The sequence below is a fragment of the Myodes glareolus genome, chromosome 1 (genome assembly GCF_982192425.1).
Source record: "Myodes glareolus chromosome 1, mMyoGla1.1, whole genome shotgun sequence".
Lineage (NCBI taxonomy): Eukaryota > Metazoa > Chordata > Mammalia > Rodentia > Cricetidae > Myodes > Myodes glareolus.
The window spans coordinates 33183380-33199581 of NC_142026.1; the positions used below are offsets into that span (position 1 = coordinate 33183380).

General features: G+C 50.0%; 1 protein-coding gene across 1 annotated transcript in view; it reads left to right on the forward strand.

Moving 5' to 3' along the window:
- The window catches only part of Ramp1 (receptor activity modifying protein 1), a 48712-nt gene extending 41389 nt beyond the window's left edge, over positions 1-7323 (forward strand). The window contains exon 3 of the mRNA XM_048441844.3: positions 6730-7323. Coding sequence (XP_048297801.1) covers positions 6730-6985 — 256 coding nt within the window. The 3' untranslated portion in view covers positions 6986-7323. The remainder of the gene's footprint in view (positions 1-6729) is intronic.
- The last annotated feature ends 8879 nt before the right edge of the window (positions 7324-16202 follow it).

Sequence of the window (16202 nt, forward strand, 5' to 3'; positions counted from 1 at the left end):
CACTCAGCCTCATGCAGCCTTGGTGTATAGTCTGTGGTAACTCGGCTTCCAGAAACAGGGACTCCTAGATGTTCTGGTCAACTGAAGAAGAGAAGGCGCCTCCTGCCAGAGACATCCCCAGGCTACAGAGGACTTTGTTCCGGGTGATTTGTCACCAAAACTATGTCTGGGTGAACAAGGACAGTCTAACGCCACTAATGCCCAGTTGACCGACGTCAGCTCCAAATGTGGCCTTTGACTTTAAACGGGACATAGTTAAACTTGCTGTGTTTAGAGTCTTTCGTGATGAGATCCACGCTACCCTCAACTTCCTACATCTTTTCCCACTCGTGTTCTCTGAACCATGAGTCTTTCGCTTGCTTGGAAAGACCACATACCCCTGGGCAGGGTGGGTTGTAACACAGAGGCAAGGCACCTGGGGAAAGGCACACACTGGCATTGCAATTTACAGGTCACATGACAAGCCAGAATTTGGCAAAGCCCCCACTTTCGTCAACAAAGCCTTTTAGATGCCCAAAGGCTCTCCTTAGGGCTGATTTATGAGTTTTGTTCCATTTAGACACTTTCTAGATTCAAGTAAGAAAATCTATTTTTTATTTTTTATTTTTTTGCCACCAATTTTGGGCTTTTCACTTTTTTGTATGGATCCACCTTCTCCCTTGGTTTATCTTTTGACCAAAGAATTTTCTTTAACCTTCCGTGAGGTGTACACAGGCCTGTGAACTCTGTTGGCTGCTTTTGTTGTTTAAAAAATAAATCCTTCTTTTATCCTGATATTTGAAGGATGTATTTGTTGGGTGGTGGGTGTTAGATTCTGGGCTGCCAACAGTGTGACTTACTCAGCACAGGGGGTCTCTGACTTGCCTGTCCCTCGAGGGAAGTCAGCGTTCATTACTATAGGCATTTCTAGTCCTCTCTGTGTGTTTATGCCCGAGACTCTTTTTTCAGGCATTCAGGCTTTGATGCATGTTTGATAGTCTCTGTGTATTTGCTGGTTGTTGCTGTGGAATCATCCTTTTGTGCACTGTGAACATGTGTTGCTCTCATCGTTAATAAAAAGCTGACTAGCCAATGGCTAGGCAGGATTTTCGGGGCAGAGAGAATGCTGGGAAGAAGGAGGGCAGAGTCTGGGGAGTCTCAAACCAGAGAAGGAAGAAGCTACATGGGAAGTTCATAGATGAGTTAAACGAGCCTTGGGACAACACATAGATTAATAGAAACGGGTTAATTTAAGTTGTAAGAGCTGGCTGGTGACAAGCCTAAGCTATTGGTCAAGCATTTATAATTAACATTAAGTCTCTGAGTGGTTATTTGGGAAGTGGCTGGTGGAACAGAGCTGATCCTGGTCCCAGCGAAAAACTTTGCTTACAGGTTGCTGCTTTGTTTTGAGTCCAGCTTGGAACTCTCTGGCCTTGAGTTTTTTGTTTTGTTTTGTTTTGTTTTGGTCTCTCCTTTATTTGGGACAGTCCTCCAGCCATTATCTTAACAACTCTCTCCTCTGCTGCCTTCCCCTCCCACCTCTAGGACTGACTGGCAAGCTACAGCTGACATCACACATGGTGGTATGAGGTGCCCACAGCTCTTGGCTCCCTCTGCAATGCCCTCCCCTCTTTTTCCTCTTTGCATTTCAGTTTGGGTAATTTCTTCCCTCCTGTCCTCCCTCTCACCAACTCCTCCTCCAGCCACGCAGCCTGAGGCTCAGCAGCAGTCAAAGAATGGTCTTTTAAGAATTAGTTTAACTCACTGTATCTTATGCATGACTGTTTTGCCTGCGTGGACGAATGTCCATCATATGTATGGCTGGTGTCGAGTAAATGAGGATTGTGAACTGGCGTGTGGTGCTGGGAATCGGATCCCAGTCCTCTGAAAGAGCAGCAAGTGTTCAGAAGTATAATCTTTGACGCTTTCTAATCCCAGCAATCTTCCTTGCCACGGCTTCTTCCTCCTCCTCCCCTTCCTCTTCCTGTTTCTCCCTCCACCCCATTTTCAGACAGGGTCTCACTACGTCTTTATTCTCGGCTGGCCTGGGATTCACAATTTTCCTTCCTCTGTCTCCCAAGTGCTGGATTGACGAGCCTACGCACCACACCTAGAACCTTTCGACTTCCTAGGTTTCCAGCTCTGCGGGAGTCCCGCATTGGTTTATATAGACTCCCTTTCTTGTCCTTTATTGTCCTGGCCCTTGTAAACTGCTTGCTTTGCTGGTAGACTAGTTAGCTCATAGTTTTGGAGGCTCTGGTGAGGGCCCTGTGGCAAATGGCAATGGTAGGGGTATTGTCCAGAAGCAAGTGCGGCCATTGCCAGACAGAAAATCAGAGAGGCTGGTGATCTAGGCTCAGGCTCTTGCAACCACCCTCTCATGAGACCGTCCTAATCCCTGACCTGAGGAGATCCCACAAGGTCTCACCCACTTCCCTATTAGGACCAGCTCCAAATAGCACTATACCACAGCACTGTCTGATCATCAGTCTAGGTCATCGCTATTTCTGTTCTTGCTATTAAACGCAAAGGCCTTACAGTTTTCAGTTGACTGCTGAGAGTTCCTGTGTGGTGGAAGTTGAGGTGAAAAGAATTTGTATATGGGAAGAGGCAAGCCCCCTCTGGCAGTCTGCTAAGTGGCCTTCCAGTCTTTCTGTCAAGAGCTGAGCTAGGTCAAGGATTTCTTGTTGCTGTGGTCACCTTTAGCACCCATAGGCCTTAGATCCCCTAGCAGATGGGCTGTCATTGCTGTGTTCAGGGAAGGATTCAGGCACTGAAGGACGGTGCCCAGCGTGGTCCTCAGCTGTTCCCTATTGTCCCATGATGCTCTCTCCTAGGAGATACTATACAAACATTGTCCCATAACACCATTCCTTAGGAGATACTATACAAGCATCTACTCACCCCAGATGGGAAGCCAACAACAGACTAAAGTAAGTAAGGCTGGGGCTGGAGAGATGGCTCGGAGGTTAAGAGCACTGGCTGCTCTTCCAAAGGTCCTGAGTTCAATTCCCAGCAACCACATGGTGGCTCACAACCATCTGTAATGAGGTCTGGTGCCCTCTTCTGGCCTTCAGGCATACATGCAGACAGAATATTGTATACATAATAAATAAATATTTTAAAAAATCAAAAATAAAGTAAGTAAGGCTAGCTCCGAAGTCCAGTTTGGTGGAGGTAAAAGTTTATATGGGCTGCATAGAAGACTGCAGGCGAAAGGCTACTTCAGGAGCAGGAATGACTCAAAGGCAGCCACGTTACCAAAAGCCCACCTCAGCATAGGTGATGGCTTATGAAGGCTAGAGCCTTGGAGGTCTCTGCATGACTCAGAGGCAGCTCCACAGCTCAGAGAGTGTCTTCTAGGAAATTTGGCTGATCTGAGCCTGGGTCGAGTCTCCTCAACAGACATTATAGCTTATATAAGCTTGGGGAAAGAGAGACCTAATGCACCGATCAGTTTCAGGAACTTCCTGTGCCCCCCTTTTTTTGAGACAGGGTCTTTCTTTGTGGCTGGCCCTGGCTGGCTTTAAAACTTGCCTTGGTTACCAAGCTGGCCTTGAACTCACAGAAATCCACCTGCCTCCAGAAAACTTTTTTGCATTCTTTTTTAAGATTGTATTTATTTCATATGTATGGGTGTTTTGCCTTCTTGTATGTCAGTATACCACGTGCATGCGGTGCCCGTGGAGGTCAGAAGAGGACATCAGATCCACTGGAACTAGGGTTACAAGCGGTTGTGAGCCTCCACGTGGGGGTTGAGAAGAGAACATGGGTCCTCTGTAAGAGCAACAGGTGTTCTTAACTACTGAGCTATCACTACTGACCCATCGTCTCTCCCGCCCTGAACTTCCTGTGTCTCAATGAGCTTCTAGCTTTAGAGGAAATTGTTACACAACACCTGACTGCCTGTGTCACCCTGTGAAGCTCCCCAGCTATCCACAGAACAGATCCCTGCTGCCAGAGTCACCAGGGAATGGGAGAGGCCTCTGTCATCATCAGCCATGATTTGGATGAGCCTATGCCCTCAGCCACAGCATCTACAGCAGCTGTGCTCTGCCTGGTGGTCTGGGGCCAGGAGATGAAGTGGGGTGGAAGGCTCTACAGAGCCTCCTGGCCTCCTCCATTGTAGAGAAAACCTCTGCTGGACATCCTGTAGGGTGCAAGGCCCACAACAGGAGGGCAATGGCTGCTGCTGCGCCAGGAGGATGTGGGAAAGGTGTGCTGCCCTGTGCCCGTTCCCCGCCCTCCCATCCTTATCACCGGCATCCCTGGAGCCTTTCTCATGGGAAACTGGCAAGGCGGCAGGCACGCCAGAATGCCAGGCCCCTGCAGTTCTACACAAGCTCCAGCTTGGGTGCCGCTGTCAGCTTGCTACATGGAGCAAGGCCCCACTTTCTCTGGGTAATCTTTTCTTCCTCCACTTGGCTACAGTTCTGGGCTCATTCATGAAACTCAGGTGACTGGGAGCTCAACTGCCCAGCTCTGGCGGATCCCAGCAAGTGTGAGGTTTATAGTCGTTCGGTGAGAACTGTGACACTTGCACACCCTCACCGGCAACAACACTGGGTCTCTCTCATGTGAGTGTGTGTGTATGTGTCTGTTTCTGTGTTTGGTATACGCATGCACACACATGTAGGTACAGTATACTTGCCTGTATGCACACGTGGAGGCGAAAGGTCAATACCAAGTACTTTCCTCTTTTTCCACTTCATTTTTTTGAGATGAGATCTCTCACTGAACCTGGAGATTCCAGTGTCAGCTACACCGGCTGGCCCACTGGGCCCCCAGGGAGCTGCCTGTCTGCCTCCTCCCCCACACCTACAGTGCTAACTTACAGGCACATACTGCTGCTTTTCCATGAGTACCGGGGATCCAAACCCACACCCTCATGCTCACCTGAGCCACCTCCCCAGCTCCAGCCCTCCTAATTTTCCTTTTTACTATCATGTTGAGAATGGCTGAGGCTCTTTTCCACCAGTGATTCAGGCCCCTGATTCCCAGTCTGGTGATGCCATTTCAATTTGCGCATGTTTCCAGAAATGTGTCTCATCCATGTTGGCGCTGCAGGTCTCCCCAGGCATGTGTGCCCCATGAGAGGCAACTGTATGTAGGGGGCACCATGTAGACTCACACAAGACTCATTTCTGCCTCTTTCCTCATGTCACATGCTCAGCCACATGTGCCCATGTTGCAGGTAATTCTCAGGCCTGCTTGCTTTGCGTCGTTTCCCTAAATATGCACATCTGAGATGTAATGACAGCCCTGATAGACGCCTGTGCCTGCCTGCCAGTCACCGCACCTGCACTATGAATGCACAGAAGCAGAGGGTGCTTGCTCCCCTGAGAGGAGTTTGGGAACACCCACAGGTCTGGATCTCATTAAGAACCGATGCCAGCCTTGTGGCTTGTGGACCACTGTGGCTTCCAAACCCTGCAGCAAGTGAGTTGGACCCAGACAAGCAAAGTCCAACACTCAGCCATATCTAGGCCCTGTAGCCAGATGGCGACAGTGGAGAAGCAGCGACCCTTTGGTCAGCCTGTAGCACTCACGCCCGTACCCTCCAACATTCAAGTCCTTGTCCTCCTACACAGCTCCAGTTCCTCTTCTGCAAGGTCTTGAGCCTCAGAATACCCCAGAGCAAAAAAAGGCCCCCTGCAGAAACTGCAGGCTCCATATATGGCGCACATGAGCACCCAGGGGATGGTGACAACCGAAGCCATTGCCGTAGACATGTTGACAAAGAGCCAAAAGGGCCATTAGTTCCTTAAGACAGCCACTGACCCCAAGCCCTCGTAATGACCTTTCTTCTTATGTCATCTAACCAGAAGAGGTCTGGGAGGTGGGAATGTGAGTTGGGGAGGCGGATGGAGCCCATTCCTTTTTCCTCCACTTCAAGAAAATATTTGATCCCCACCTGGAAGTTCTAGCCTGGAAGGTGACTCAGGAGAGCACCAAGGGCAGGAGTCACTTGGGAATGATTCCTTCTGCTTCATTTAATAAGAGTCCATGGCCACGAGCTGTTCAGAACCAGCCTTCACTGACTCTCCCAAGGGAGCCTTGCCTTCCTCTACCAGGGTGACAAGGATTCCTAAGACACACAGAGGGGCCTGGAACAAGCTGGTTTATTGTGGGCTTTGGGGCTCCAGGATCTCTGGCAGAAGTAAATCTCCATGGCCTCCTTCAATCCCAGGCAGCCACATTGTCATCCTCTAGCATCTGTGCACCACATACACGTGGTGCCCCCCACCTCTCTCTCTCTCTCTTTCTCTCTCTCTCTCTCTCTCTCTCTCTCTCTCTCTCTCTCTCTCTCTGTCACACACACACACACACACACACACACACACACACACACACCAAACAAACAAACAAACAAACAAACATGAAAGAAGTCAGAGGACTTTGCCTAAGCCGGAAGTTCTTCTTCAGATCCTTGTCCACACCCCCTTCTTCCCTATTGATGGCCCCACTGTCATTGAGCAGCTTAGTGGGGACATTTGATAGACTGACAACAGGAGCAAGAATGGGCAGGAGGCCTGTCAGCTTCGTCCTCAGTCTCTTGGCCTAAGGTTATAGCAGGCACTTGGGACCTCACCCTCTAAGAGCTGGGCTAAGAGCCTACTGGTAAACACACCTGGGACTGGCCATGAACTGTCTAGCATCCTTACCTGCTGGACCCAGGGCTCTGGGAGGAGGGGAAGGACTACTTTGCCACTGGCCGGGTCCCTGACAACATCTTTTCTTTATCCACAGGAGCTATGGGGACCTCACTTTCTGCACTAAGTACGTGGCAGACAATATCGGCTGTTTCTGGCCTAATCCGGAAGTGGACAAATTCTTTATCACAATCCACCATCTCTACTTCAGCCAATGCCCCGTCTCTGGCAGAGCACTTCAGGACCCTCCCAACAGCATCCTCTGCCCCTTCATCATGCTCCCCATCACAGTCACGCTGCTCATGACTGCCCTGGTGGTCTGGAGGAGCAAGCACACCGAGGGCATTGTGTAGGTATCCTGGGTGATGGGGAGTTGGGGCATCATGGGCCTGGCCCAGCAACAGCAGCATCAGGGGCTGGTAGTGAGGCAGGCCCCACAGTGCATCCTGCTCTAACCTAGTTAGCACAGGACTTCTAAGCGGCTCTGCATTAAGCTAAACATGGTCTAGCTGGGGGTCCCTAGCAAGGGAGCAGGGCGGGGGGGGGGCATGCTTTTTCTTACCTCTGAAAGAGTTCTAAGTGCCAAATCTCTGGTATACTCAGCACTATTGCGGACTTTCTGACCTCCAAGCAAGACTGCGTAGATGTGATTGTGGATGCATAGTTTGTGATTAAAAGAGTTATTCTTAAACCTTGGGGTGTGTTCTAAATTTTGGGCAGAAACCACCTATATACAGGGAGGCAAAGCATGGGTGAAAAATCAAGCCGCCTCTGCACATCTGTCTTTGGCTGATGGGGATTTATCTCGGGGCCTCTGACCAGATGATACTCAAAGGTCCCCTGTGTGTGCTCAGGGGCTCCCAAGCGATTCTGATGCCTTTGTCCTCACTACACAGTCTCTGCTTTCTATTTTTCCTTTTTTTTTTTTTTTTTTTCCAAGACAGGGTTTCTCTATGTAGTTCTAGTCATCCTGGAACTTGCTCTGAAGACCAGGCTGGCCTTAAACTCACAGAGATCTGCCGGCTTCTGCCTCCCAAGAGCTGGGATTAAAGATGTGCGCCACCACCGCCTGGCACAGTCCCTGCTTTTAGTCCTTGGAAACAATCACACATTCAAGATTATCAAGAACACCTACCACAAGCCAGAAACCAAGGGCCCTTTCTTCATATTTGTTAGGAATTTTTTCTAACGCCAGCTCTCTGCCTACGCAAAAATCCCAATCAAGCCAAATCACAACAAGCCAAATTAAGAAATGTCCAGGTTTACTGGGATTCCTGTGCTCTTGGGTGGCCCCTAGGGGGAACCGGGAAGCCTGCTAATGCAACCAGGGAGAGGAAAGAGACCACGTGCTTCTCCTCTGGGAGCTCACTTAAATACCCTGTGGGAGTGGCATGCTGGGATTTGGAGTCCAGACCAATACAACTCCCAGGCCTGGGGGCTATGCTCCCAACTTAACAATACTCTCTTCCCTAAGAAAACCCCAATACACAGGATAAGTGAAGGCCAAGAGGTGCCAGAGATGTGACTTCTTCCTCTACTCAGCACTGCCCCTTTGGTCCCTGGGAGGCCACAGACAGCAGTGACAGTATTTGTTTGAAAAAATAAGATTGAGCTATGGCGGTGCATGCCTGCAATCAATTTGCAAGGGGTCTTGGGCTCTGCTAGAGCAGTAAGTGTTTTAACTGAGCCATCTCTCCAGCCTGGAGAAGCTTTTCTCTGTGCTTCACCTCCATGGTGTGTAGCACAATTAATAAAAACCCAGAGATAGAAATTGGGGTTCAACCTGAAGGTCAGAAAAGCAAACCAGCCAGCCACTGGCTCTTTTAGGGACTGAGGTACAAAGATTGCTGTGAGTTTGGGGGCAGCTTGGGTCATATAAGGACAGCCTGTTCTTTAAAATTTCTGAGCAGAAAGGGGAAGAAGGAAGACAGGGAGAAGCAAAGGAAGATGAGGCGGAGCTCATTTGCCTGAACTGGAGACCAGCCTATCTCCCAGGGCTTTGACAAGGAAATCCACAAGGAGGGTAAAAAACAAGACTGTCATAAGGCACAGAATCCAAAAGCACCGAGAGCACTGGGGAGCTCGGCTCAGAAAACGGAGCTGCCCCAGTGTTTGTTCCCTGAGCTGCTCATATTAACGAGCTCACAGGGTTTCTGGTAAACCAAGAAGGCTGGAGGTTGAGGTCATCTTCAAAGCACGGCCATCTGTCTGTCCGAATGTGTTCAACTAGGCAGGAGACAGGCCGGGAAGCCGTGAGCCCAAGACCCCTCGCAAGTCAGCCTTCTAGGGAAGCCTGGTCCACTGGGAGTGGGTCGTGATCCATTTATCACAAAAAGAACACCAATGGTGTCCTCCTGAAGACAAGTCGGGAGTGTGGACCAGGAGTCTTGAGTGTTCTCAGTGATTTCTCTTCTAGGAACTCATCCCAAGTACGTAATTAAACATGTGCAAACTGACCCCTGGGGACCACGAGCGGAAGAGAGGAGACACCCTCTACGGCCTGACAGAAGGACCGCTCCGTCAGATTAACTCCAGATGACAGAAGACGACTCGGTTTCCTTAAATGACATACACGCTGGTGTGTTTCACAGAACGCGAAGTTCATTGAAAAGGGCAGATTTTAAAACAGGAAATCGAGGTGACCTCTACGCTGCGTTTGTTTGTACACCCGGTCCCTGCCCCAGGCCACGTTGCGCTGGGGGGGGGGGGGTCACGTCACAAGTCTCCCAGAAGACACTGCAACACACTCAGGTCCCTATGGCTGCTACCATCCTAGTCGCTGGATGCCATTTCCTGGTGAAGAGTGGTCTAGTCCAACCCGAGCTGGCTGTTCTAGCGGTGTGTCCTTGAGCAGCTCACTCAGCTCTGGTAGCCACGGGGGAGATGGTTTGGAATATGTGAGGCATCTGCCTTTCCCCAGTGATGGTGTTTGATCTCCTGAAAGACCCAGTAGCCAGTCAGAGGAGCCCCCCCCCCCCCTTAGGGCCAGGCAGGAGGAGTGATGTCTGAGGACAAACTGGCAGCTGAGCGCAGGGAGGCCGTGGAACACGTTTTTAAAATGATTTCAAAATTTATATTTATACATGTATAAGTGTTTTTTCCTGCACATATCTATATGAGCGCCAAGTGCATGCCTACCGCCGTTAGAGATCAGAAGTAGGTATCAGAACCCCTGGAGGTTACAGATGGTTGCGAGCTACCATGTGGGTGCTGGGAACAGAACTAAGTGGGTTCTCGGCTAGAGCAGTAAGCGTTTAACTGAGCCACCGCTCCAGCCTGGAGATGCTTTTCTCTGTGGTTCACCTCCATGGTGTGTCGCACGATTAATAAAAACCCAGAGACAGAAACTGGGGTTCAACCCCGCTGGCTCTTACCTCTCTCTCAGTCTGAGATGGCGACCCTGCCTCCAGAAATCTCAGAAAGAGACTGTGTCTGAGAGCTGTCTCCTCCCATTTTATACTCCTCTCTAGTGCTGGGATTAAAGGCATGCACCACTACCACCCAGTTTCTAGGCAAACTAGTGCGGCTACTGGGATTAAAGGTGTGTGTCACTGCCTGGTCTGTAAGGCTGATCAGTGCAACTGTTTCACTCTCTGAACTTAAGGCAAGCTTTATTTATTAAAATACAAATGAAATATCACTACAGTGGTGAGCATGGAAGACCTACAGCATAGCACCTTTCAAGACTATTCAGAAGAGCAAACTCCTTATAGGACTAAGCCAAGACAGGCTATGGGGTGGCCAACTTTGTCTATCTACGCATGTTAGAGATAGAAGTTCCCTGAGAGAGGAAGCTTGCAAAATGATCCCTCTTCTGGAACCCACCCAGGCACACTTCCTGCCTAGCCACAAACCTTGCAGGACTTTTTCCCAACACACTGGCAAGAAGCTGGAGAAACTTGTTTTCTGGTCACCCTTGGGGTTGGGGCACAAAGTGGGCAGGAATGCCTGGAGGGCAAGGGCAGATGGCAACTGTTGTTCATGCCCAGCACAGGCCGCCATGATAGCATCTGCCCCCCTGCCCAGTACAGGCCAGCAGGATAGCGTCTGCACCCATGCCCAGTACAGGCTGCCAGGATAGCGTCTGCACCCATGCCCAGCACAAGCCGCCAGGATAACGTCTGCACCCTTGCCCACCACAGGCCGCCAGGATAGCATCTACACCCAGGCCCAGCACAGGCCGCCAGGATAGCGTCTGCACCCATACCCAGCACAGGCTGCCAGGATAGCGTCTGCACCCATGCCCAGCACAAGCTGCCAGGATAGCGTCTGCACCCATGCCCACCACAGGCCGCCAGGATAGTATCTGCACCCATGCCCGCACAGGCTACCAGGATAACGTCTGCACCCATGCCCACACAGGCTGCCATGATAGTGTCTGCACCCTGCACAGGCCGCCATGATAGCATCTGCACCCATGCCCACACAGGCTGACATGATAATGTCTGCACTCTGCACAGGCTCATCCCATCCAAGGCACAGAGAAATTCTGGCATCTTCTTTTATGGAGTCCCACATTTACAAAAGGGGACAGGAGATATAGCTCAGTTGGTCAAACGCCATGCAAGCATGGAGACCTCAGTTCAATCCCCAGAAGCCATGATAGCAAACAGGAACAAAAAGGCCCAGTAGTACCCCGGGGGCTGAGAAGGCAGAGACCAGTGAGCCAACCCAGACCAATGAGACTCCCATGTGCATAGCTACGTGCCCCACCCCCATACACAAAGGCAAAGTTGCCATGTGCAGGTGGTGATAACAAACTACCTGGATCAAATCAGAAGCCAACTCCACCAACAGAGAGGCAAGTCAGTCAAATCAGATGCTCGCTCTGCCAGCGTGGAGGCAAGCCAGCGGCTCTCCGCCCCTCCGTTTCCTATGTATCAAGGAATGACTGTGGGCCTTAGACAATTCAGTGTTTGCAAAGAGAGCCCTTGACAAGTCCCACCATATCCCTTTGGCCATGGGACTCACCTTTGTACAGGGATCTGTGCCCTGACTACTGCATGTGTTGACTCCCCCAGGGGTACCTTTCTACCTCTCCGCATGTCCTTTTCTGTTACACAGAGGCTAGGAGGTGAGTGGATAAGAGAACACTTATTGGCGGTAACAACAGGAACTAGCACCTTGGAGGACTTTCCTTCTTCTTCCCTTCTGCATCAGACAGACCTGCAACAGTCCATCCGGGCTGCATGGACCCCACAGGCCCCCGCTGGGAGTGGAGGAGGGGCTTGCTTTTTCTCAGTCCTCCAGACTGGAAATCTGACATCAAGGTCTAGGCAGGCTTGGCTCCTCCTGGGGGTTTGCAGATTCCAGCCACTGATACAGGGCCCACTCAATGACCTCGTCCGCCCATAATCACCTCTTTGAAGGACCCTCTCTTAAAATAGTGACCGGAGATCCTGGGGTTTAGGACCTCAGCACAGGAATCTGGGTGTATGTTGGAGGAGGACAACTTGTCCACGACAAAAACCCTGTCTCTTCTACTACCAGTTGGCTCACTGCAGCCAGTTATGATTTGGGTCCGAATCTGTCATGGGCCCACGTTGCAAATCTCCGTGAAAGCTAGCGGAAAACAACTCTGGCTAGAAGTGCTCCAGAGACACTGCAAGAGGGAACAGAAACCTGCTTCTCATCACAGCCCAGCAGCACACATTCTTGTCGGGAAACGCCAGGCTCAATTAGGAAAGCGGGTGGTGGGAAGGGTCTCGGGGGAGACTCCCTGGAAAATTCCAGAGCCCGTGTTCCTGGCTTTCATTCTGTCTCATTTTTCAAAAAAAAAAAAAAAAATAGGCAGGCTTGCTTCTCTCCTGACGACATGTTCCCAAACAGATAATATTTCTTGTTCCTGAGCAGATAATGTTTCTCCTCACCACCTAAATAAGAAATAACAAGATGAGGGCAGAGGAAAGAACAAAAGAGAAAATTTGCAAGGCAGTGGCGGTACGTGCCTCTATTCCCAGCACTCAGAAGGCAGAGGCAGGTGGATCTCTGTGAGTTCGAGGCCAGCCTGGTCTACAGAGTGAGTTCCAAGACAGCCAGGGCTACCCTGAGAAATTCTGTCTTGAAAAACAAGGAAAAATAAGAAAAGAAAACTTTTGTTATTTTTCTTGACATAACTGGGTTAGCTGTTGGGAAACCGGGGTTGGGGGGTGGAGAATGTTCAGAAATGCGAAGAACTGAAGGCCCATAACCGTAGGAAAAGAGCTCCTGTCGGTCAGGCAGGGAGCAAACACTGGTACGGAGTCTCCAGGAAAGGTTGCCGTCTCACTTACCTCTGTTCCTGTCTTCCTCACTCAGAGGATGGTCGAGGCACAGAGGGTTGCTGTGTGTTCTCGGGTGTCTCTGAGCATGATGACAGAGGCCTGAGGCCCCATTTGCTCACAAACCAGTGCTGCCCCCTTCCTACCAACCTGTGGGGAAACAACCAGATGTGGGCTTGGCAGGGGGAGAAGGTGGGGAGTCTCTAGGAGTCACAGTTGAGTGTTTTCTCTTTGTGTTTGTTTCTTCACACCCCTCCGCGCAAACAAGGCTTCTATGTGTGTAGTCCTGGCTGCTCTGGAATTCACTCTGTGAGCTGATGTCAAACTCAGAGATCCTGCTGCCTCTGCCTCCCCTGTGCTGGGATTAAAGGTTTACACCACCACTGTCCAGCTAGCTGAGTGTTTTCGACCCAGATACCAAAAGTTCAAATGGGACTCCCTCTGCAGGAAGACAGTGTTTCCCTGTCCAAGCTTTCCCGTCCTGGCTGTCCTGGGGTCACCTCTGCAAACATCATATATGTTTGGAAGCCTCAATTATACTTGTAACATGAGGGGCCGGCTTGTGGGGGTTTCTGTTCCATCCGGTACCCCAGAGCCAGCATACCCCAAGGAAAATCACACACAGGACTCCATAAGATTATAAACTGATTGGCCCAATAGGTCAGGCTCCTTATTAGTCCTTGTAACTTATATTAATCCATTATCATTATCTATGTTAGCACATGGCTCCGTACCTTTCTCAGCTGGGCAGGTTACATGCTGCCTCTTCAGTGGCCTGCACAGGAGTGGCGGAGCGACTTTCCTCCTCTGTAGCCTTATTCTAGTCTCATTGCCCCGCCTCTACTTCCTGTCTGGTTGACCCACCTATATTTCCTGCCTGGCCAATCAGCATTTTATTAAAATATGATTGACAGAATACAGACAATTCTCCCGCACCATATACTTACTGGTGACGACTTCTGCCTCTATTTCCTGAACCCCAGGAAGACTGAATGACTGGATTCCCAGCCAGCATGAACCATTTCAGTTCAGTATCCCAGGCCAGTCCCAAGCCCATCATCACGCCCCTAAGATGCCTTACTGTCATTGTCCCCAGCCCCGCTCCTTTCCCAAGACTTCATGACCGCTCCTGGGTATGGTTGAGGAAAAGGGTTCTATTGTAGATATGAGGGAGAGAATCGCCAGAGGCATCTGGAAGAGTCCAGACCGAACCCAGCCATGAGAGGAGAGGGTGGGGTGACGGTGGGGTGGATACACGTGACCGAGAGAGGAAGAGAAGAGAAAGAAGAGGAGACAGGGCAAGCAGGCCAAGAAAGGAACCAAGAAACAAGAGACCAAGAGAGAACAAAGAACCAAGAGACCATGTGACCAAAATATCTGAGTTATATAGGAAAGAGAAACAGGGCGAAGGGAAGTGAAGCTCAGGGCCCTGAAGAGGTTTCCGGTATGAGGCTGGGATGAGAAGCAGGGAGAGGAACCAGGACTCTGTAGCAGGCACTGCCATGCTGAGAGAGCCTGGCAGCCAACATCCGCTTAGATATGTTAATAGGCTCCTCAGTTAGCCATTTACCCTGAGTTTCTTTGGGACCTGACACCCACCAAACCAATGCATGCATCTACTTGCCTTCTTCCAAACTTCCCAATTGATAATTTCTTTTAAAAATGATTTCTTCAGTAGTTTCCAGCAGATCGGGGGCTCCTGGTAGTGGGCCGGAGGGCTTTCCTTGTAGCTTCACAAAGAGAGGAGTGTTCGAGTGCTCAAATCCTGGTCATGCACAAGGAAATGATTTAGGGCATCAGAGAGAGGCTAGGTCACTCAGCTGTTCCTGGGGGTTGGAGCACCGTTTCCGCAGCCATGGGCGCTTGGTGGGCACTTGGCTACAGAGGCTTTTCAAGGACGTTGGTGCTCAACCTGGCTGCTGGGTGACAGGGCCCTGGAAGGAAAACTTGGAGCACAGGGAGGTCCGGGAGCCACGGCTTTGGCTGTCTACTGGAACACTGCAGGCAGAGGAGCCACCAGGACCACTACGGAGGTGAGCTCAGCTCCTTGGCTTACTCTCTTTCTTCCTTTCACCTCTCTTTTGTTTGTTTTAAATTTCTTCTTTTTTTTATTTTCACAAGTCAGCATGACACCAGTGCTTAAAATGGTGCTCAGTAGGTGCTCAGAAAGTATGTATTTAATTTTGTTAGTGGTAATTAATATACCAGAGGCCACAGCTTGGCTATTCATCCCTCCCTGGCTAGACATCTAACTGGGGTGACATCCTGTCTCCTGTTGTCATGCAAAATTCTACTTAAAACAACTTCTTGTACTGGGAAGACGGCTTGGTAAGGGAAGCACTCGCTGTGCAAGCTTCTGGGCACCGGTCAACCTGAGATTTGAGAGAGAGACCAGTTCCACAATTTTGAGGCAAGACTGAAGCAAGTTTTAGTTAAATACTGGTCAGGATGATGAACTCTGCCTAGGTCCATTCCTGGGTTCCCAGAAAATGGCGATGGGTCACATTTTGCAGAGGCTTAAAAGGACCAAACCCACACGGTCACTGTATTTCCAATCAGGTCCAATCAGGGGCAAGTGCACATCCTAGTATAATTCCTATAATTCCTCCCTGATATATATCTTGTCTGCATACTTCCCTCCTACATCCAATCAGGTGCAGGCGTACATTTAGCGGGGTGAACGTATGTTTGTGGCTTGTTATCCTCCATAAACAGTAGCCTCCAGCATTTCAGGAAGTATCTATCCTTGGGTAAGTGGGGCATACAGGTTAACTTTGGCCCTTACATACGATCTCCCAAACCCATGCAAAGCAGGATACAGTGATGCCCATCTGTAATCCCAATAGAGACAGGAGGAGCTTGAGCCCTGACACAGCAGAAAACCCTGCCTCAAGCAAGGTAGGAGATTGTGCTCTGACCTCCACAGTCAAGCTGTGGCACACATTCCTAAACACACACACACACACATGCGCGCATGCACACACACGCTTTCAGAAACTAAAACTTCTTTTACTATGGAAGTATTCTGCAAATTGAGCAAGACACAGATAAAGAAGCAAATAACAAACTAAACACAGTGCCTTAGTTCCTAGCACTAGAATAACTTTTAGCTTTCACTTTGCTGCATACTGTCCAAATTTTAACTTGCCCTGAGGTACTGTAGGACCCAGCCATGACAAGCTCAACAGTTTACCCTCAATCTCAGTAGTTTACCCTAAGGCCATACCTGGTTGCAAGAAAGACCACAAACCAAGACCACCCAGGCACCATCCAGGAACAGACCCTCCAAAGGAAATTTCTAACGTCCTAA